General features: G+C 38.5%; 1 protein-coding gene across 1 annotated transcript in view; it reads right to left on the bottom strand.

Moving 5' to 3' along the window:
- The window catches only part of LOC150104676 (radial spoke head protein 3 homolog B-like), a 184,833-nt gene that overhangs the window by 136,142 nt on the left and 26,181 nt on the right, over window positions 1-22,510 (bottom strand). The window contains exon 3 of the mRNA XM_090395869.1: window positions 9,346-9,451. Within this exon, the coding sequence (XP_090251995.1) occupies window positions 9,346-9,451 (106 nt within the window). The remainder of the gene's footprint in view (window positions 1-9,345; window positions 9,452-22,510) is intronic.

Genomic DNA, 22,510 nt, shown 5'->3' with positions numbered 1-22,510 from the left:
ACTGGCCTTTTTTTTGGAAAAAAATACCAAGTAGAACTTATATAGTGAAATCACAAAAAAAGTGTTGGTGGCTTTAAAGCAGCCAAGGATCGTGTGACTATTATTTTGCAGCAATGCTTCAGAAGATCGTATATTAAAACCATTACTCATTAATTGATCTATAAGACCTGTTTTAGTTAAGTTCCTGTTTTAGAACACCTGAATGTGGAATGAAAGATGTGGATTTTAACCTGGTACCAGTGCACTGGAAGACAAACAAATAAGGTTGGGTTACAAAAGAAATTTTTAACGAATGGTTCCATCAATGTTTTGTTCCAGAAGTTAAAAGCTATTTGATGGAAAAAATCTAGACTTTGAAGTTTTATTGATTATAGACAATGTGCCTGGCCTTCCTGTTTACGCCCAAATGTGGAATTATGTTTTCTGCCACCTAATACAACATCCTTAATACAACCACTAGACCAGGGTGTGATTGCTACCTTGAAAACTTACTACATAAGAAGAACATTCCAATACAATTTGGATAAACTAGATAAGTATAATTTACTAACAGTTATTGATGTGAGGAAGAAATTTTCTATTTTGAATTGCATCAAACTTGCTAAGTTGGTGTTATCAGAATTGAAACCATCAACTTTAAATTCATGCTGGAAAACTACTGCCAGAATGTGCGAAAAAGAAAAACCCTGTACCTTTGCATACAAATGAATATCCAAATATCATCAGATTAGTACATGCAGTTAGCGGAGAAGGATTTGATGATTTTTCATCTGCAGATATTGAAGAATTGATGGTTGATAAGGCTGTTAGTGATGATGAAATAATAGAAGCTGCCCTTGAGAATCTCAAAGAAAAAGAAAAAAGGGATGATGTTGATGAAGAGATTCCACTCACTCCAGGATTAATTAAAGAAGGGCTTCAAATGGCTAGAAAATTGCAGTCATTTTCTTACACATGATCCAAATATTGAATGAGCTGAATGGTTTAAACATGAACTGAAGTCATGTATGGTGCAATATGAATAATTATACAAAGATCTAGTCAAAACAGGATCCCATTGATTAATTATAGCGTTCATGGTAAAAAAAAAATCAATCTTCAGAATTAATGGAAATTAGCGTTAATTTAGTTCCTTTTATTGAAGAAAATGCTTTGCCATGGCAGTATGAACAGGATGGCCAAAGTAAGTGATGAAAGTGATTTAATTCTCACATAAAAGAATGTAGCTACTGTCAAAAAGTGACTGCGAACAAAATTTCACTAATAACTATATGCACGGGTGTATTTGGGCCTTTTCATATTTCTGTTTTATTAGTGACACACTATTTTCTTTAAGAAAGATACATATGTGTATACTTTAAATAAGTATTTAAAATAAAAAAATATTCCATGAAAATTAAATAGTTTTATTCAATGATTTTCATATGATTTGTTTGAAAATAACTTATTATTCGTATCGGGTTTTCACATCTGGAACCATTCTATTTTTTCATATGGATTCTATTCTTTTTTTACATGGTTTTCATTTACACGGTTTTTTTCTGGAACCAATCTACATGTAAATAGAGAATTGGGTGTACAACACTAAAATTCAATAAATATTGCCAATTATTACTCAAAATACACATATCTTTACTGGAGCTCGTTTCCAAAACTGCACAGCTTACAGAATCTCATGAACAGTTCTGCAAATGCATAAAACAAGTACCACTTTAGCACTGTCAATAATTAAGATGCCCTTCACTGGAAAGCGATCCTATATTAGCATTCTATCTGTAATGCAAGGAAAACTAAAGTTAAATAAATTAGCTGGTCTCTTCTCATACGGTGGTGGTAGAGTTTCTTCTTCCTACAAAACTGACAAACTTGTCACAGAATTCATTACCATTACCAAAATTATGTTTACCAGAACACAAGTAATTGGTCATAACAGTTCATTGGACTAATACATCAGGAAAGATTAACAAGATATATGAAAGATTTAGTGGTTACTAATATGAGCAGTGTGGCTAATCAGCTGGCTGGCTGAGAAAAGAAGTAAGAATATGGAATGATTAAAAGATACAATAATGCAATTATATTCAGGCAGTGACAACCAAGGAAAAGAAGGAGCAGCCATAGTATTCGACACTAAATACGAGGCAGTCTCAAGTAGAGTGATGTAGGCAAATATGAGAATGGGGAATTGGACAATGCGACTTACTTGTGCCTATGCTCCCACAGAAGGTTCTACTAAGGTACAAGTGGAGGAATTTTTTGAGTCTTTAGAGAAAGCAACTGACAATGAAAAAGGAAAAGTTGGTCCTTGATGGGGATCTAAATAGCAGAGTAGGAAATGATTGTCAGACATACAAAAATATTTTGGGAAAATTTGGAGAAAAGTGCAAAGCTAATAACAATGGCAAATACCTGCCGGATTTCTGCTCAGGACATAGACTGGTTATTACTAACACCATGTTTCAACATAAAAATATGCACAAATTCACATGGAGAGGAAAGGAATAAGAAAAGTCTCATTGACTGTGTTATTGTCAATGGTGATGTTTTCTGACTAGTGCAGGACACTACAGTGTGCAGAAAATTTTAAATTGGAAGTGATCACCATTTAGTCTTGAGCAGAATAAAAGTGAATTTCATATTGAAAAGAAGAACATGTAAGAAAGTCTTAAAGCGAATAAAAGTTGAGCAGCTCTCAGATGTGAGCTGTAGACTAAAATACACAAACATTATTGAAGAAAAAATGAAAGAGTTTGAGAACAGGAACCAAATCTTGGAGATTCAGCCAGAGTGGCATGTCGTGAAGTTGTCTGCAAGGATAGAAAAATCAGAACTCCATGGTGGACACAGGCAGTGAAGGAAAAGAAGAAAGCATATCAAAAGTTCCTGGCAAATAAATCAGCTTGTGCTCTTAGAGAATACAGAGACAAATGTAAAAAAGCTAAACACTTTGTAAAACTAGCTAAACAAAAGTCATGGGAGGACTTGGGCAAGAACATAGAAAATAAATATCAAGAAGGTGGCAAAATATTCTGGAGATTGTTGAAGAAGCTTAGAAATGGAGGAAAGAGTGCTGTAAAAGGAGTTAGAGATGATAAAGGTGACATGAAAACCAGAGAAAAAGATATCCTTGAAGTATGGAGTAATTACTTCGAAAAATTGTTAAATGAAACAAGGAGTGATAGTACAGTGGTAAAAAACACTCAACAGGCATACAGTCAGGAATATGTATCCTTACTTCTTTGCGGACGATGTTATACTTCTAAAAAGGAGGGTTTGCACTAGAGGGCTACATGGTGTGTAGTGTTTGTAGAGAGCTCCTGAAAAGATAAGTATTATTTTAAGTAATAATTGATAAATTTCCTTGAATCTTATGTAGTATTGTTTACTTTTCGTATCTTAGTGTGTCTGTGTGATTTTTGTGTGTTTTCCGAGTTATTTCAATTAGTAATTTGATAGATACGATTAATAGCATGCACATGGTGTCGAGAAGAAGGAATACAATGTCATCCAGATCGCCATCTTTGTTCAAAAATTTTAATATAAAGGAGTTTATTCAGTGCACAGTTTGTGAAATGTATGCTATGAGGAGAGTGGTTGCAGTCTGGTTAGACAATGATAGTGGAGTGAATATGTGAAGAAAGTGTAAGGAATGTGATGATTTAAAGTGTGTTTCAGGTCATGAGAGTGATATCGTTGTTGAAAGTCAGAATGTAGAAAATAGTGATATGAGAGGTATGAATAGTGATTTGTTTAAGTTAAGGGATATTACATCCCATATAGTTTCTTAGCCGAATAAGAAACTCAAAGAGTTTCATGCCGAATATAGTAGAAACTATATATAAAGTTCGGCGATTCCAAGCGTAAGCAAATACCTGGATACTGCAGCACTGATCCCAAAAGGTAGTGCAAGCTGGGGCAACTCGTGGTAGAGGTGGAGCGAGCTCCAATCACTATTCTTGATATTTGCCCATAATGTGAACTTAGCTTCTAGGAACTGTATTTTTGTTCACATTATGAGAGAAGGTCACTACCCAGACCGGTTTTGACCTTTATTGAGGTCTCATCAGTGAGTAGCCAGACCTAGTTAATATCAAGTTTGTAGCGAACAGAACTTGTACCCCTACTACGAGTAATGCCGTGAGGTGCTCTAATAAATTATTAGATATGTGAAGAGCCAAAGGCTTCAATTAGGCGACATATAACTTGTTTAAGTTAAGGGATATTACATCCCATATAGTTTCTTAGCCGAATAAGAAACTCAAAGAGTTTCATGCCGAATATAGTAGAAACTCTTTGAGTTTCTTATTCGGCTAAGAAACTATATGGGATGTAATATCCCTTAACTTAAACAAGTTATATGTCGCCGAATTGAAGCCTTTGGCTCTTCACATATCTAATAATTTATTAGAGCACTTCACGGCATTACTCGTAGTAGGGGTACAAGTTCTGTTCACTACAAACTTGAAATTAACTAGGTCTGGCTACTCACTGATGAGACCTCAATAAAGGTCGAAACCGGTCTGGGTAGTGACCTTCTCTCATAATGTGAACAAAAATACAGTTCCTAGGAGCTAAGTTCACATTATGGGCAAATATCAAGAATAGTGATCGGAGCTCGCTCCACCTCTACCACGAGTTGCCCCAGCTTGCACTACCCTTTGGGATCAGTGCTGCAGTATCCAGGTATTTGCATACGCTTGGAATCGCCGAACTTTATATATAGTTTCTACTATATTCGGCATGAAACTCTTTGAGTTTCTTATTCGGCTAAGAAACTATATGGGATGTAATATCCCTTAACTTAAACAAGTTATATGTCGCCGAATTGAAGCCTTTGGCTCTTCACATATCTAATGAATAGTGATATTTGCGAGGTAGTACCAGATAGCTGTGAGAACGGCGTTGAAAGTGAGAATGAAGGTAAAAAGACAGAATGAATGGATTAACAGATAATAAAAATGATGAGTCAGAAGCAATGAGTGAGATTGCACGGTTGTGTGGAGCGATACATAGGGCAAATCAGCAGCTGGAGCTTTGGCAAAAATGTTTACCGAGCATAAATAAGGGTATGATTGTGAGTGTAAACAAAAAGAAAGAGTGTTGCATGGAAATTCTTTAGTAAGAGGTGTGATAATTCAGAGTTTGACAAAATTGAATGTTCACACCAACCTGGTGTAAACATTAAGGATATAAGCTAGCTAGTCTATTAGAGCACAAAAGCAGAGGGTGAAGGAATTGATAGTAGTAGCAGGAACGAATGATTTGAAAGGAGACAAAATGGCTGTGAGAGAGGATTCAAAGGAATTATTTGAGGTAACAAAAGAGAAGAGTGAGAGAGTTAGGATGGTGAGTCTGTTGCCACGGTATGACAGGTAAGAGTATAGAAGGAGTGTCATAATTGCTAATAACTTTATTCACAGATAATGCAATAGGAGTAGTGTGGAATTTGTGGACATGTGGAGTGAGTTTGATGGGCGAAAGGATTTATATAAGATGGATGGTTTGCATCTCAATGGATATGGTGTGCATAGACTGGAAAAAGTGTTGTTGAATGAAGTGGATGTGCAGGTTCAGGGAAACTAGAGTTATTAAGGGGGGGGGGGAAAGGGAATGGATATGCAGACTTTAGGGAGGCAGTTGAGTTTATGAATGTGTATAACATGCCCGAGCAAGTACGAAGGACCACAAATCAGAATGGGATAGTTAGTATAAGGCATCAGGATAGGGGTGGGACTAACGGGATTCTGCATTTCATGTATGCCAGGAGTATTAGAAACAAGAAGGAAGAATTTTTGGCCCTAGTTGGCCTTCCAGGCCACAGATTATTGGCATTAGTGAAACATGGCTGACAGAAGATGATATAGCTAGTGGGATAGAATGTGAGGGTATAGTGTGTTCAGGAGGAACAGAGAGAATAAAATGGGGGGAGGAGTGGCTGAGAAAGTTGACGAGCTGCAGCCAAGGAGAATATAAGTTGAAAACTGCAGGATAGAAAAAAGAGCACATGTGAGGCTATTTGGTGTGAGATTGAGGCTAGCAGAACAAAAGATGCAATTGGGTGCTGCTATAGACCAGGTGATGGAATAGATGGTGGAGACAGTATGCATAAGCAAATAGAAGAAATGAGTGGAAGGAGGATAATCATTATGGGAGATTTCAACTATGGTAACATCGATTGGAAGGAGGAGAGGATACATGGTAGGAAAGAATTGGATTTTATGCGGTTATTAAGGGATAACTATATGCGACAGCATGTAATGAAAAATACTAGGGGTCAGAGAGTTCTTGACCTAGTAATTGCATCTGAGAATTTGGCTCTAACGAATACGACTACGTTGCCACTAATTGGTGAGAGAGCGATCATAGGGTCTTGACTTGGGAGGTGGCTAAAAGTGTGGCATTTACAATTAAGACGGGGTACATGTGGAATTATCGGGCTGGTAAGTATGACAAGCTTAGGAGTTTGATTTGCAGCTCAAGCTTAATAACACCATTAAGCTTGAGCTGCAAAAAAAGAAACAACTATGGAGGGAATTTAAGGAGAAAGGTGACCAGCAGGCACATGAACGGTATAAAGCGCAGGCCAGAAGGGTAACGAGCATGGCAAGAAAAGCAAAAGCGGATTATGAAAGAACATTAGCCATGCAGGCTAAAGAGAATCCCAAACAGTTTTTTCGAAATTTTGCAAGTAAAAGAAAAAATGTATATGGCAGAATGATTTTAAAGAATGCCGATGGTAGGGAGGTAACCGAATCAGTTGATATTGTGGAATTACTGAGCGAGCACTTTGCAAGAGTAAGTCATTAAGGTGGTGACATTGCAGGAATGAAAGAACCAACAGCTTATATGGGAATTGTGTTGAATGAAGTGGAGGTGAATAGTCTATTACAAAACCTCAATGTCAATACATCTGTGGGATTGGATGGTATATATACCAGCTCATGTTGTACGTGAAGCGGCTAAAGAATTCAGTGCCCTTGACCATTTTGTTTAATTTGAGTCTCTGGGTTAGTCCCAAGGGGGGGGGGGGGAAAGAGGAGAAAATAGTTCCACTGAATAAAGGAGTTTCCAAGACCGCTGTTGTAAATTACCGAGTGATCAGCATATCAGGAATCACTGTCAAGGTCTTGGAGAAAATAGTCAAGAGGAAAATACAGGATTGGATACATGAAAATGGGATACTGTATGGGGAACAGCATGGTTTTGTGAAGGGTAGATCATGCCTCAGTAACTTGTTCACGTTTTATAACACAGTGACGGCTGAACTGGATAAGGGTAATGGGTTTACAGTGATTCTGCTGGACCTTGCTAAGGCCTTTGACAGGATACCACGTGGAATTCTAATCAGTAAACAGCAGCATATGGGGATGGATTATAGGGTTGGCGAGATGGAGAGATATCAGAGAGTGGTTTATTCAGGAGTAGACTACAAAAGACGGCCTATGACTAGTGGTGTGCTACAGGGTTCTGTTCTTGGACCACTACTGTTCAATTAGTTCATGAATGATATAGGAAAGGATCTGAGAGGAAGTGTTAACTTGTTTTCTGATGATGCAAAGTTGGGTAGAGCAATAGTGAGTGCACAGGATGTCAAAATTTTGCAGGATGATTTGGATAGTTTGGAGGATTGGGCTAAGGAGAACGGATGTCAATTTAATGTGGCAAAATGTAAGGTTATGCATTTTGGGGTGAAAAGATTAGCAGCAGTATATCACATTGGTGGAACTGTACTCCAGGAGATTGATGAGGCCAGGGATTTGGGAGTGTTGGTGGATAGGGAGTTGAAGTTTAGGGGGCACATTGCAAAAGTGGCCAAAACAGCTCATCAAATCACTTGGTTGCTGAAAAATACTTTAATAAGCAGAGACAAACAGGTTATTGTTCCTCTGTATCGAGCCTTGATAAGAAACCCTGGCATCAGGATATGGGCACCAGGGTTTCTTATGGATGGGGAGGAGATGGAGAGGATTCAGAGACGAGTGACCACAATGATAGCAGGTCTATGGAATGAACCTTATGAGAACAGGTTGAAGATCTTTGGGTTGCAGAAATTGGTGGATTAGCGGAAAAGGGGTGATATGATTGAGACATTGAAATTACTGAAGGCTTTCTATAAGATTAATTTAGAAGATATTTTTGCGAATAGGACTGGTAGTGGGAGAACTAGGGGCCATACATGGAAGCTGGGCAAGAGTGTGGTTAGGAAGGGTGTTAGAGCTAGGTTTTTAATTTGGAGAGTGGTGAATGAGTGGAATAAGCTGCCAGAGTCTGTTGTGGGTGCCATGACTACAAATGAGTTCAAGGCGAAGTATGATAGATACTGTGTGAATGTCGAATATTGTTCTTGTCATGATGTTAGGTCTATGGACTCCTTGGATTGCCCATAATAATAATAAATAATAATAATTATAAATAAATCCGGTACAAGTTTGCAAGATTCCTTGACTAAATTGAATAACTGTTGTAATAGATATGGTATGAAGGTCAGCAATAAAAAGACAAAGACAATGAAAATAGGCAGAATCATTGAAAATGTACAACTGCTTTGTGAACAGAGAACCTGTGGAACAAGTAAAACATTTCAGCTACTTAGGCATGATTTTTAGTGAAGATGGTAAATTAAATATGGAAATAGACAACAGAATCAACAAAAATGGTATGGTAGGAAGTCAACTAAATAAATTCATATGGAATAAGAGAGAAATTAGTCAGAACCTAAATTAGCTATTTACAAGACAGCATTCAAGCCAATTTTAACTTATGGATCAGAGAGCTGGGTCAGAAGTAAAACACTTGACCAAAGACTAGAGACAACAGATATGAGAGTCCTGAGAACGATTAGAGGTGTGAACAGATGGCATCAATGGCAATATCATATTAAAAACGAGGATATTAGGAAAGAACTTGACATTGTCAGCATCCAGGAATGCGTTAGTAGAGCTAATCTCAGGTGGTATGGTCACTTAAACAGAATGGGCGAGGAAAGATTAGCAAAACAAGTGTTCTCTGCCAGGTTGGCAGAGAACACTTGTTTTATATTTTTCCCAGAGGAAGACCAAGATATAGGTGGATTGATACGGTACAAAGTGCCTTAGACGATAGAAATATAAGATCTGATAATATTGGAGTCTTGACAAGTAACAGACTGATTTGGAGGAAAATTATAGATAGGAAGTTAGTAATGATGTAAATTTTTCATGTAGTACTATCATATCCTGTACACCCCTTGAGGGTACATGGCAGGAATTTGATGACGATGATGATAATGCAATCACAGTGTGATGTTAACATGTTATAAGGATAAACAACAAAATTAATTAACACACTACTAACTACAATACTTACTGGAGAATGCCTACTGTTTTGCGTAGTGGAGTAAGAGCTGCTCCTAGTTCCTGGCGTAACATATAAAGCATTTCCTCCAAATGGAAGCTGTACAGTAGAATCTTCACTGTAACAGTACAAAAAATAATAAATAAAAATAAATAATAATAATAAATAACTGAATATATATATATATATATGTATGTATGTATGCTAAAGATACCAAGCAATTTTAAAAACTTGGTTTTAATCCTTTTTCCCAAGCAAGCAAACAGACAGGTAAGTCAAGTTTGTGGCCAAAGTATTTTCAGGTCTGAGGTAACTCGTGGTAAAGGTGGAGTAAGTTCTGATCACTTTCCCTTAGTATCTCCCCTAATGCAAAGCCATCTCCTTGTGGACATGTATGATGCTATGCATTAAGGGAAGGGCCACTACCCAGACCGGTATCGACCTTCATTGAGGTCTCATTAGTGGGAGCCAGACCTTGGCATCTCAGGGTCATTAAGATCACTGAGATTTTAATGTAACTGTCATTAATGTAACTCTCACTAAGCTAGATCTCTCTCAAATAGTTATAAGGGCATAAATACGTACTGCACTATAAATAATTTTAAATTACTAATAAATGAAGAGCAAGATAAATTACAATAGTTTGCTTTAACCACTGGCTTACCCTCTGCAACTGTGATGCCTCCGGACATAGTGATTCAGGGTGATGGATTATTGATTATATGACACATATATTCACAAGAATAAAGAATAATAATTTTCATTATTGAATTATTATTATTATTATTTGACACTTTCATTGAGTCCAAGGATTCATCGAGGGAGGGCACCTGCTCTACAACTCCGTCTCCATCATTCAATCATCAACTGACTGCAACTACACCAACACCATCTACCGCTGACCACCACTGGTATTTCCACAGACAATCACAAACATTCATGCCCATGGTGGGATTCGAACTCACAGCCTTTTGGCTGGAAAGTGGATATGATATCCACTCGGGGAAACCAGGCCGGCCATAATTTATGCCCATAAATTAATGGGATATCATCAGTGCATCAGCATAATCACAAGGTGAAGCCAGAGCAAAGAAGAGTCATGGTTGTTGTTTTTTTTTATTTTTTTAAATGCAAATATGTCAACAATTTTCTTCTTCTTCACACATTAGATGTAGTATCTGTTGCAACCAAGACTTCATCTTCTTTAATAGTATCTTTTAATCTTTTTCTAGGTCTTCCTGTTCCTCTCTTATTCTTTGGTTTCCAACTATAGACTTGTTTTATTATTCTATCTTCACTTCTTTCCACGTGTTCAATCCATTTTATTCTTTGAGTTGCTACCCAATTGTTTACTGCTTGTATTTCACACTGTTTTCTTTTATCTATATTTTTTATTTTATCTAATCTAGTTTTATTTACTATTTTTCTTAATATATTTAACATTTGTCTTGTTTTCCTAGTGTCTGGTCTTGTTTCTGCATTATACGTCATAATAGGCCTGATTAAGATCAGGCCTATTATGATCTGCTTTATAAATTCTGATTTTTGTCCCTACTCTAAGATGTTTATTTTTCCATATTGTTTCGTTCAAGCATCCTTGAACGAAAGATATTCTTGTAGCTTTTTGCAACTTGTTCTTTGACTTCTAGATGTGGTCTTCCTTCCCACTTCAGTTGTAAACCTAGATAGTTGTAATTTGTTATTTGTTCAATAATAGTACCTTCCAATTTTAATTTGCATCTTTGTGGTTCTTGTGATATTGTCATACATTTTGTTTTAGTTTTTGATATCTTCATATTATACAATTTTGCTGCTTTATTAAAAGTATATAGTAATATTTGCAGCTGAGTTTCATTTTCTGCAATTAATATTGCATCATCTGCATAACATATAGTTATTATTCTATTGTTTATTTTCACTCCTGTATTTTGTATTTCATTAACTTTTTGTATTATTTCATCCATTATTATATTAAATATTGTTGGACTTAAAGAGTCTCCTCGTCTAATGTCATTACTAATTTGTATCGCTTTACTTATTTTTCCTTGTGTTTTTATTATACAGCTATTATTATCATATATTTCTTTAATTATTTGTATGTGTCAACAAATTTGTCAAATTATTTGTCAACAATTTTGTGAAGTAAAATGCAATCATTGGATAAAAAATAAACCATTTTGATTTTGTATTAGAAATTATTCAACTTAAGTAATTAAGTTGAATACTAATTTTTGTCAAATGAGATGGAGTACAACAGAAATTCTGAGAAATTAAAATGTCAATTAGTGGTGTCAATTAATAAAGTGCAATTTAGGTTTATGATTGGTCAGGGAACAACTGATAACATCTTTGCTCTAAGAGAGAGCTCATAGAAAGGTATAAGGAGAGAGAGCAATGTGGAATGATTTCTGGTTTTCAGTGATTTGGGTAAGGCATTTGATAGAATCCCAAGAAAAGAGATATGAGATGCATGAGGAAGAAAATGATCCCAGAAAAATATGTATGCTTTGTACAAGACATGTATGCAGGTAGCAAAACAAGGCTGAGCTGTGGGGGTAAGAACTATTGAGACATTCTCAGTAAAAGTGGGGATTCATTAAAGGTCAGCTTTAAGCCCCCTTCTTATTTTGTCATGCTCTTAGATGTACTGACACAGAGAGTAAAAACTGAATCACCCTAAGAATGATGTTTGTTGATTATGGTGATTTGCACAAAGTCTAAAGAGAAAGCAAAGGAGGAAAGCTTGGAAAGACAGTGGTTTGAGGATAAGTAGAAATAAGACAGAGTACATGTCTTGTAGTAAAGTAACAGCAAGGGTATAGCATTGCAGGATACACAGGATATGGACATATCATTAGTGTCCGTATCCTGTAATCCTAGGTTCACACCTAGGATCATAAGACCAAAGTGATGATAGCTGGACTCAGAATTGAATAGGAGGATCCAATCAGGTGGATTAAAAAAAATAGTTTTTCAAGTATCTTGTGTGCCTAGAAAGTTAAAAGGAAACAAAATGGTAGCAAGACTGGCACTGATATACAGCAGTGAGACCTGGCAGGTCACCAAGAGATGATGGGAGATGAGAATGCATGTAACTAAAATGAGAGTGATGAGACTTGCAAGTGATATAACAAGATTGGATAAGATCAAAACAAAAAATCACTGATCTGGGGGATAATGAAGCTAATCCAAGATTAGAAAATCAAGGCTGAGGTGATTTGGCCATGTTACACAGCAAGTCAAACGCTGTGTGGGAAGCAGAATACTGGAGATGAAGCCACCAGCAAACGAAGTAAGGGAAGACTAGCAGTGCTGGCTAGACAGCTTGAGATGGGACTTCAAAGACTTTCAACTGGAGGAGAACATAGCCTATACAGAAATGAGTGGAGGAGGTTGATCTGCTGCAGCTATCCCACTTGAGTCGGGTAGATGTAGTAGATCAATGAAACTGAAGAGGTAAAAGATGGAGTATAAGATGGAAATGAAAACTTATGTATTACATATGTTAAATAATTACAATGTATTCAAATATAGTCAGAACAAATAGTTACTCAACAAAGAAAAATTTGTTTTTCTTTTAATTTCAAGTAAAAGAGCAATCAGAAGCATGTTAAAGAGATAACTTAAGAATGCATACAAGGTGTAAATACTGCTGTATTTTTTTTTTTAATACATGATTCAGATATATTTCAGAAATGAACTGGTTGTTTGAGCTGGCATCATCACTTTCTGTTACTGGTAAATATCTGGAAACTGTTTGATGTTGTTTTTTTCTAGTTATCTCATATATAAAGACAAATGCACTGTTTGTCTAGTTATTTGTTATAGATCCAAGTTTTTTTTGGATCTACTACTTCAAAATTTAGTTTAGCCTCCTATTTCAATGACAGACCACAAGCTAGATTTGAATCAGCATGTTGAGAAATAAATTGGGGGGAGGGGGGTGTTAATATTTCAAAACCAATGAAATTTTTGAAAATTATTAAAAATATTAAAAAAAATTAAGTACTAATACTAAGTCATTTTAATGCAATGTTTTTAATACAAAAATTAATAAACTATTATTCCTTGTGAATAATTCTATAAATCTGTTATAAATGTAGAGAGGTGATCAAGATAAATGTCATTATCTTGATCACCAGAAACAGGTGATCAAGATAATGACAAATCTTTCAAATGCTCCTTATAAAAGTAAAGCAAAGGTTGGTGAGTTGCAAGATTTGGTTGGTAAGTCAAAGAGAGTAGATGTGATGAAAACATATTAGTTATTCAAGGGATTTCATAGGACAATTGAATAAAAGTTTTTCAGACATGACAGTAGGGAAGGAACAAGGGATAACTCCCTGGAAGTTGGGTATCAGTGTAATTAATAAGGATGTCTGAACTAGATTTTTAGCTTGGAAGGTAATAAGTAGAATAGGATACTGGCCGTTTGTAAATGCAATGTCAGTGAAATCTTCTGGCCTCTTGGAGCTGCTTGGATAATAAGAATAATTAATTCTCAGATACTAACTGTATCAAAAACAGAAATTCTTATTAGTAAAAAAAGAAACAAATTTTGTTAACTCACTTTTAAAGAAATCATGCAGAAGAGAAACAGCAACAAAATTCACACAGAATTCAAACCAGAAGCTAAGTGAATAGCATCTATAGTATCCAAACAATATGCTGTAGTTTGAATCCTGCTGTAGCACATATGTTAATAAATATCTTTGATTAGAAGAAAATTCTCATTGTTTTGAAACCACTATCCTGCTTATCACAGTTCTACATCAGCTTGAATAAAGTGTCATGTTTGATATCTAGAGCAGAGTTCCGGGATCATCATAATCTAACCTTTAGCTCACTTACAATACTACTGTGATATACATTTATTATTATTATTAACACCAGACCTCCATGGAGTCAAAAGAGACTCCATGGAGGTCTGGTTAGGCGCGCGCATGCGCGCGCACACACACACACACACACACACACACACACACACACACACACACACACACACACACACACACACACACAGTTATACACAAAGCCCATCAAACTGTGCTTTAAACTCATTCAATGTATCTGCATTCACCATAATGTCAGGCAATGCATTCCACTCATGAACCTCTCTCTCTCTATGTAAAGAACCTGTTCCTTATACTCCTGCTCATACCCTTGTTACACAGCTTCCAGGAATGTCTCCTTTTTCTAATCCCTTCCCCAATCCTATGAAGAATTTCTTCCATATCAACTTGGTAATAGCCCTTTACCAACTTAAATGTTGCAGCCATATCCGCTGTCTGCCTCCTATTCAAAAGACTTTGCAAATTGCATTCCTTCAATCTATCTTCATATTCCAAATCCTAAATTTACCACCTTCGTCAGTCTTCTTCGGATCCTTTCCAATATATCCTCATTATCATAAAAATCAGGGGGACCAAATTTGTGCACAATAATCCATACAAGGCTGATCAAGGCATTATAGAATCAAACCACATCTTTTATATTTCTGCACATTAAGATCCTCTGCATCATTACCATAATCTAATGTCATAACTTCACAACTCATGCAATGTGATCTCTGAATGAACTTTATCCACCTGTTTACATCCTTTCATGGCAGGATTCATAAAAAAATAGGCAAAAAAATAAATAAAATAAAGAAGTTTGAATTCTTTCATGAGAATTCACATGTACATAAGTGTACAGCAAGTAGTATATGTGTGACTATCTGGTGCAAGATCAGTTGCTGCTATCATCATCATCATCAAATTCCTGATATATACCTTCAAGGGATGTACAGGATATGATAGTACTACATGAAAAATTTACATCATTAATAACTTCTTATCTACAATTTTCCTCCAAATTGGTCTGTTACCTGTCAAGACTGCAATATTATCAGAGCTTATATTTCCATCTTCTAAGGCACTTTTTACTGTATTAATCCACCATTATCTTGGTCTTCCACTGGGTCTTTTTTTCCTACCAAACTGGCAGAGAACACTTGTTTTGCTAATCTTTCCTCTCCCATTCTGTTTAAGTGACCATATCACCTGAGATTAGCTCTGCTAATGCATTCCTGGATGCTGACAATGTCAAGTTCATTCCTAATATCCTCATTTTTAATATGATATTGCCATTGATGCCATCTGTTCATCTCATTCATGTCCCTAATCTTTCTCAGGACTCTCATATCTGCAGTCTCTAGTATTTGGTCAAGTGTTTTACTTCTGACCAAGCTTTCACATCCATAAGTTAAAATTGGGTTGAACACTGTCTTGTATACAGCTAATTTAGTGTTTTGGCTAATTTCTCTCTTATTCCATATAAATTTATTCAGTTGACTTCCTACCAGACCAGCTTTGTTGATCCTGTTGTCTATTTCCATATTTAATTTCCCATCTTCACTAAAAATCGTGCCTAAGTAGATGAAATGTTTTACTTGTTCTATAGGTTTTCCATTCACAATACAGTTGATAATTTCAATGTTTCTGCCTATTTTCATTGTCTCTGTCTTGTTATTGCTGACCTTCATACAATATCTATTACAAAAGTTATTCGATTTAGTCAGGGAATCTTGCATACTTGTAGCAGGTTTATTTAGAAGTATAACATCATCCACATAAAGCAAAGGGCTGAGATTAACATCTCCAATTTTGATATCAGATTTAATACCACTTTCCTTCATAATGTGATCCATATAGATAATGAATAATAAAGGGGATAATGTACATCCTTGTCTGACAGCAGATTTAACATTAAACCACCTTCCTGTACTTCCTTCATTTCTAACTGCTGAATTACAACTCAAATAAAGACTAAGTATTTATTGATATAATGCCCAATTAACACCATATAACTGTAGCATTTTGAATAGCTTCTCACTTTGCACCTTATTATATGTCTTTTCCAGATCTACAAAACTTAAATACATTACTCTGGATTTAGAGAAAGATGTTGAAAGTTTATTTTTTCACTTGGTTAGAGTATAATAAAATTAGTTTAATCCTTTATCCAAGTGTGAGCAAACAAAGTTTGCGCCTGAAGTATCTTCAGGACTAGGGTAAAGTGATACAACACCAGGGCAGCTCGTTGCAAAGGTGGAGAAAGCTACCAACACTCCTTACTCAGTATCTCCTATAATGCAAAACACATCTCCTTGCGGATATGTCTAATGTTATGCATTAAAGGAAGGGCCACTACCCAGACTAGTTTCGACCTTTATTGAGGTAGAATGGGAGTTCATGTCTCTCATCATTGGCCTTTGGAGAATAAAGCATGCTGAGGATCAGCAGACAGTAAAAGAGGAGTATGATATAAGATAGAGTAGGATAGTAGGAGGTAAAAAGAGGCCTCAGTCAACCTGTTTAGCCTTATTGGCTAATTGGTCTATAACATATAATCTCAATTTACCTGTTCAGAAAAGGTTAAACATAGACTTTTGTCTATAGTTCTCATATTATTTTATCTAAAGTAATGATTTACTCCAGTATTAATGGAGGTTCTTTTTATGTTACTAGATATAATATCCTTATTTTTATTCCAGGTAAATATATATATATATATACACACACATATACATTTTTTTTTTTTTTTTTTTTTTTTTTTTTTTTTTTTTTTTAAAGAAGGATGTAAATAATAGGACTTGTTTAAATATTTATTTTAAATCTAAAATAATGGGACATAAGGTCCGGTAAGTAGGAATGAATAGGAACTTACTGAGGAACTTGTATACCTCGTACCACTGGGACTTAGAATGGGGAAGAGACTGGCCCGGGAGATGCCTCTCACGAGGAGCGGCACCGCCTCGCAGCAAGCCTTCGCCGCCCGGGTTCTCAGCTCTCCCCCCCTTGTTTGGAGTAAAGAAACCGTGCCAGCGAAAGCTTTGTGGCTAGGGGAAACAGAGTGGTTATTCTTTTTCCTGGGGTGGGGGGGGATGGTGGGTTTTTTGGGTTCTAAAGAGATATACAGGGCTTGATGCGTCCCTGTATAAGAAAGCATATTATCGGTGGTTTGCAGTATTGATTCACAAATTTAAAGTCTCCTAGTAAGTGCCTTTCTTGTGCAAGAAATTTGTGTAAGTAGAAAAAGAAACCTTTTCTTATTCTTGCATACATTAAATTTGCGTCTCGTACCTGGGATTTTTTCCGTACTTTCCAGATGTGATATTTTAGTACATTGATTAGGAAGATAGTGAACTTTTGGGTTTTTTGGACTGGTGGCGGGAATTGTAGTCGTACTACCTCTTCTACTGTCAGCATGGGGATTCCCAATGCTGTGCTAAGTCTCCGCCAGATGCGTTGGGCTGGTGGGCAAAAATAAAAGAAGTGGTCCACCATTTCCACGTCCCGGCAGACATCGCAGAAAGGGTCGCACGGGTTAGGTACATACCGGGATTTCACCTGTTTCACTGGGAGCCGCCCGCAGGCTATTCTCCAGGCTAGATCCCGATGAAAAGGCTGTCCCCAGCTATTTTTGATGTTTCTGAAGAGAATTTCGTTATTTGTACTAAGATTGGGTGTATCACGCCTGGAAAGTTGGAAGAAATCCCAGTATACTGCTTTGGGTTTGTGTGTGAGGATTGCTATTCCTCTGTCTCTGAGTGTTGTGATCGATTTCACTACTGTACGGTACCACTTGGGCACCCCCCTTGCGCGGGGTAAAGCATAGTCCGTGATCCCAAAGAGGGGGAGGAAAAGTCCTATAAAATATCTAATTAGTAGGCCAGAAATGTGGTTGGAGTTTAAGGCCTTCCGTACGGTTTTGAACGTGTTTGCTTGTAGCAAGCTTCTGTGATCGGGCAGAGCATAACCCCCTTCTTCCTGTTTGAGTTGTAGATATTCTTTCTTTACTTCGCGTTTTCTCCCATTCCAGAAGAAATCCAGGAGTTCTTTTGATAATTTATTTTCTTGTGCCAGTGTGATGCCTGTGATATTGACAGTGTGCATCAGCATTGGGGTGACGATTGTTTTTATTACTGTCGCTCTGCCATAAAAGGAGAAGAAAGTTGGTTTGAACAGCCTTATCCTTTCCCTGCTTGTCTCCTGCAATTTTTGGATTGGTAGTGCTAGGGTGTCTGAAAAGGGCACGCCTAGTATAGTTAGAGGCTGTGTCTGTAGCGTTAAACCGTAGGGAAGTCCAGTGCTATGGAAATTTCCGAAACTTTTGATTTTGGTTTTTTGTGCGTTAACGCGAAGACCACTGACTATGCTGAATTTTTGCAGCGTGTGCAGATAGATATAGATGGACTCAGAGTCTCTGAGTGTAGCCACTACATCGTCTGCATATGCCACTATTTTGCATTGTCTGGAGCCTTGGGGCAGTGGAATACCGTTAATTGCGGGGGTGTTATCAATTCTTTTGATTAGGGGTTCTAATACTAGGGAGAAGAGGAGGGGGCTTAGCGGGCAGCCTTGCCTAACCCCTCTCTTTATGCGGATTGGTTCTGTTAGAAACCCATTAATAGATAGTTGGGTCGTGGCTTCCGCATACATGTTTTTAATTGTACGCCGAAGTCTCGAGCCCACGCCTGTTTTTAGTAGGATGTTCTGCAAGTACCTGTGGTTGACGCTGTCAAACGCTTTCTCCAGGTCGGTGGAGAGAAGTGCCAGGGGGTATTTTTTCTCTTTGGCCAGTTTGATCAAGTCTCTTAACAAAAAGAGATTGAATTCCATAGATCTACCAGGGATCCCATAGACCTGTGAGCTTGTTATTATTTTTTCGATACCACCCTTAAGGCGCGTGCAGATAATTTTTGCAAAAATCTTGTAGTCTACGTTGGTTAGGGAGATTGGACGCCAGTTATTCGACAAAGTCCGATCTCGGTCTTTCTTGGGGATAAAGATGGTGTGGCTCTTAACGAATTCCTCGGGGATGTTTCCCGAAGTGAGGAATTCGTTAAAGATGTTTATTAATGCTGCCAATGCAAATTCCCAGATAGATCTATAGAATTCTATCCCCAGTCCGTCTGGCCCTGGGGTCTTCTTTGTTTTCATCATTCTGCACGTGGCCTTTAATTCGGCTGCAGTTATCGGCCTGTCCTGCAGGGCACTAAGATGATCGGGAAAACGTGTTGCGTCCCACTCACTGAAGTCATCCATGCCCTGCTGGTCAGAGAAGATACCGATATACTGCTGATGAAAGTGACGGAGTATTTCGTAGGTTGAGCGTAAAATCTGGCCCTTCTCCTCGATCTGGTGAATCGTTTTCTCATCATTAGCTGCCACCCGTTGTTGGTTGTAGAATGCGGCGGAAGGTGTTTCCAAATGTCTGAGATAGAGTCTCGTTCGAAAGTCGAGGTCCTCGACTCTACTCTGCCGCTCTTGCTGCAGTTCTATTTCTACTTGTCTGATGAGATCTCCGCAGGGAACTCCGCTCCGTTCGTTTGTCCGGTACCAGCCGAGTTCCCTGTAGAGATCCCTCAGCCGTTTGCGTTTTTGGTAGGCCCTTTCGCGTCCACATTTTTGGAACAGTTCCCTAGCCTGCCTCTTGAAGGTCAGCCAGTTTTCCCAGTCCCAGTTGGTGTTTGTCCATCCGTCACAGAGGTTCTGTAGCTGGTCGCTGAAAAGACTGGGGAAGGTAGGAGGGAGCCTCCAAGGACCTCTGGCTGTTTCCATCACCTCTGGGAGCGTGATTTTTAGTATGACCATCTTGTGGTCGGTTGTCAAGTTATGCACTGCGGTGTGACGTATCCTCTGAACATATTGTTCCAGGTTTTGGGACACGTACACTCTGTCTAGTCTTGTCGATATCTGGCCGCGGCCCCACGTAGTTTCTACTTTGGCGGGGTTATTCCGCCTCCAGATATCGACGAGGTCAAAATTTATACAGCATCGATTTAAAGCGGCAATGCCGCCAGTTCCGTTGTTTGCGTTCCCGCCTATTTTGTCTAGACGTGTGTCTTCCACACAGTTCCAGTCTCCTGCAACTATTAGGTGTTCTGCTCCCAGGAGATAGTTTTCAAGGGCAGAGAAGAAACCACTTCTGTGGTATGGATTGTTCGGGGCGTAAACTGCAGCAAGTCGGATGGTACGGCCACCGTACTTCCAGTCCACCGTTACTAGGCGTCCTGTGGCGTCTTTTTGGACGTTGAAGAACCCGCCCGCAATTGGGGGGCGAATTAGTATCCCCACCCCTCGCGAGTGAGCGTCCCCGAAGCACCAGTAGCTGGTGACCGGATAGCTTCTTGAGAAGTTCTCCACGTCCCAATGCTCATAGAAATGGGTTTCTTGTATCAGGAGGATATCAATTTTGTGTGTTAACATTAGCCTCCAGACAGCGCTTTGCGCAAAGGGGTTGCGTAGTCCGTTAGTGTTTAAAGTTGCGATTTTAACTTCCATGGTGGTGTTAGAATGAGGGGGGGGCGTTATCTGGTGTTTGTTTTATGAAAGCCGGTTCTGGTTCCTCGTCGGAGCTGGTTGCACTTTGAGCATCCGAGACAATGACGAGTCTGTCTGTAGAGTCCCTGTCTTCGTCAGAGTCCATTTCGTGGACTTGGGGTTGTGCCACTTGATCCATTACTGGGGGTAGGCTCTCTAACATTGTAATGTCATTGTCGAGGGGCTTTGCGCCTATTGTTCGACGTTGACCTGTGGTCTCTGTTTCGTCCTCCGATGACATCATGCTGCTTTGTTTCGCTTTTTTCTTTTCCTGTGATTCCGTTTCTCTTGCGCGCTTTGTTGAGGCGCTGGGTGTAACCTCTTCCTCTTTCCTGCAAGCTTCATGGTTTGCCACATTGATGCTGGTGATGTTCTGTGTGTGGCGGCTTGCCTTGGGTATCTTTGGGGTTTTCGTTTCCGTTGCTGCTTCCTTTTCAGCCTGTTGGCCGAGCTCCGGAAAATCGCTCCTTGATATGTTCTCAGGGTTCCCGATGGGAGTTGCCCTAATTGGTGTTATGGTCCCTCCTGTTGCTTCTGAGTGTGTCTTGTACGGACATGTGTCCAATTTGTGGGTCAGAGCCCCACACTTAATACAGGGTTCTGTACAGCTTTCTATTTTATGCTTTGACGATTTGCAATTTCTGCATTGTATTCGAGGGCAATCTGCCCCAAGGTGTTCCTCCGAATTACATCTAAAGCACCTTTTTTTCACACCTGGGTAGTTCACCATTACCCTCGTTCCCCCCAAAAAAACAAAATTGGGGACTTCTTTTTTCATGTCAATCTGGATTTCAACGTCTCCTGTTTTCCATCCTTTATAGTCTGCGTACTCCATTGCTTTAATCTCGTGAATTTCCCCCCATTGGCTAAAGAATTTCTTGACTTCAGGTTCGTTCTCTAGGTATTCTAGTGGAAACCTGGTTATTTTTAGCGTTTTTCGTAGGCTGCCTACTAGAAACGGTCTGATTGTTTGTCCACAACAAATGAAACCCTCTAATAATTTCTTTTTTGTTTGTTCGCTTTTGACCACTATTTGAAATCTATTGTTCCCATAAGGTATAAAACCGTATATATTTTCCGCCCCTACTGTTTCGATTAGAGCTTTCGCTAACGCCCGCTGATCTACGGGCTTCGTGAGCTCGATACCGAGCGTCCTAGTTCTAGGCAAAAAATGCGACATAGTTACAGAAATTCCTGACTACTGGGTGTAGAAAGGGAATGTAAGGGAGGGCAAAATCGAGGAACGTTGGGCGTTCCTCGCCGCAAACAAAGCGATACCAGAATAGACGGATAAAACAGGCAATAAAAAGAAAAAAGGTCTTACCAAAGCCTGGGTACTACTGCGGAATCTGAGCATGGAGCTCTCTTTTCGAGCCGTTGAAACTGGATCTTCTTGAGAGGTAGACGTCTGCCTTCGGCCGGAGCTTTCTCGGGGGTCCTCGGGAACTGTCTCTGGAATCCGCTGCGTTCTGTCGATGTCGATATTGAGGTCTCTTCAGTGGGAGCCAGGCCCTAGTGGAAATACCAGGCAGAAGCATTAGCAGGTCATCTCTATCTATAGGAGTTGCCAAATGGTGTGCCACCCTTTTTTAATACATTACTCTGGATTTAGAGAAAGATGTTGAAAGTTTATTTTTTCACTTGGTTAGAGTATAATAAAATTAGTTTAATCCTTTATCCAAGTGTGAGCTGGATAAAGCTCACACCAGCTCCCACTGAAGAGACCTCAATAAAGGTCGAAACTAGTCTGGGTAGTGGCCCTTCCTTTAATGCATAACATTAGACATATCCGCAAGGAGATGTGTTTT

The sequence above is a fragment of the Typopeltis vanoorti genome, chromosome 7 (genome assembly GCF_054136105.1).
Source record: "Typopeltis vanoorti isolate ZY-2024b chromosome 7, IOZ_Tvanoo_1.0, whole genome shotgun sequence".
Lineage (NCBI taxonomy): Eukaryota > Metazoa > Arthropoda > Arachnida > Uropygi > Thelyphonidae > Typopeltis > Typopeltis vanoorti.
Note: the sequence above shows the minus strand (reverse complement) of the source record. Positions and strands in the feature narration are given on the sequence as shown.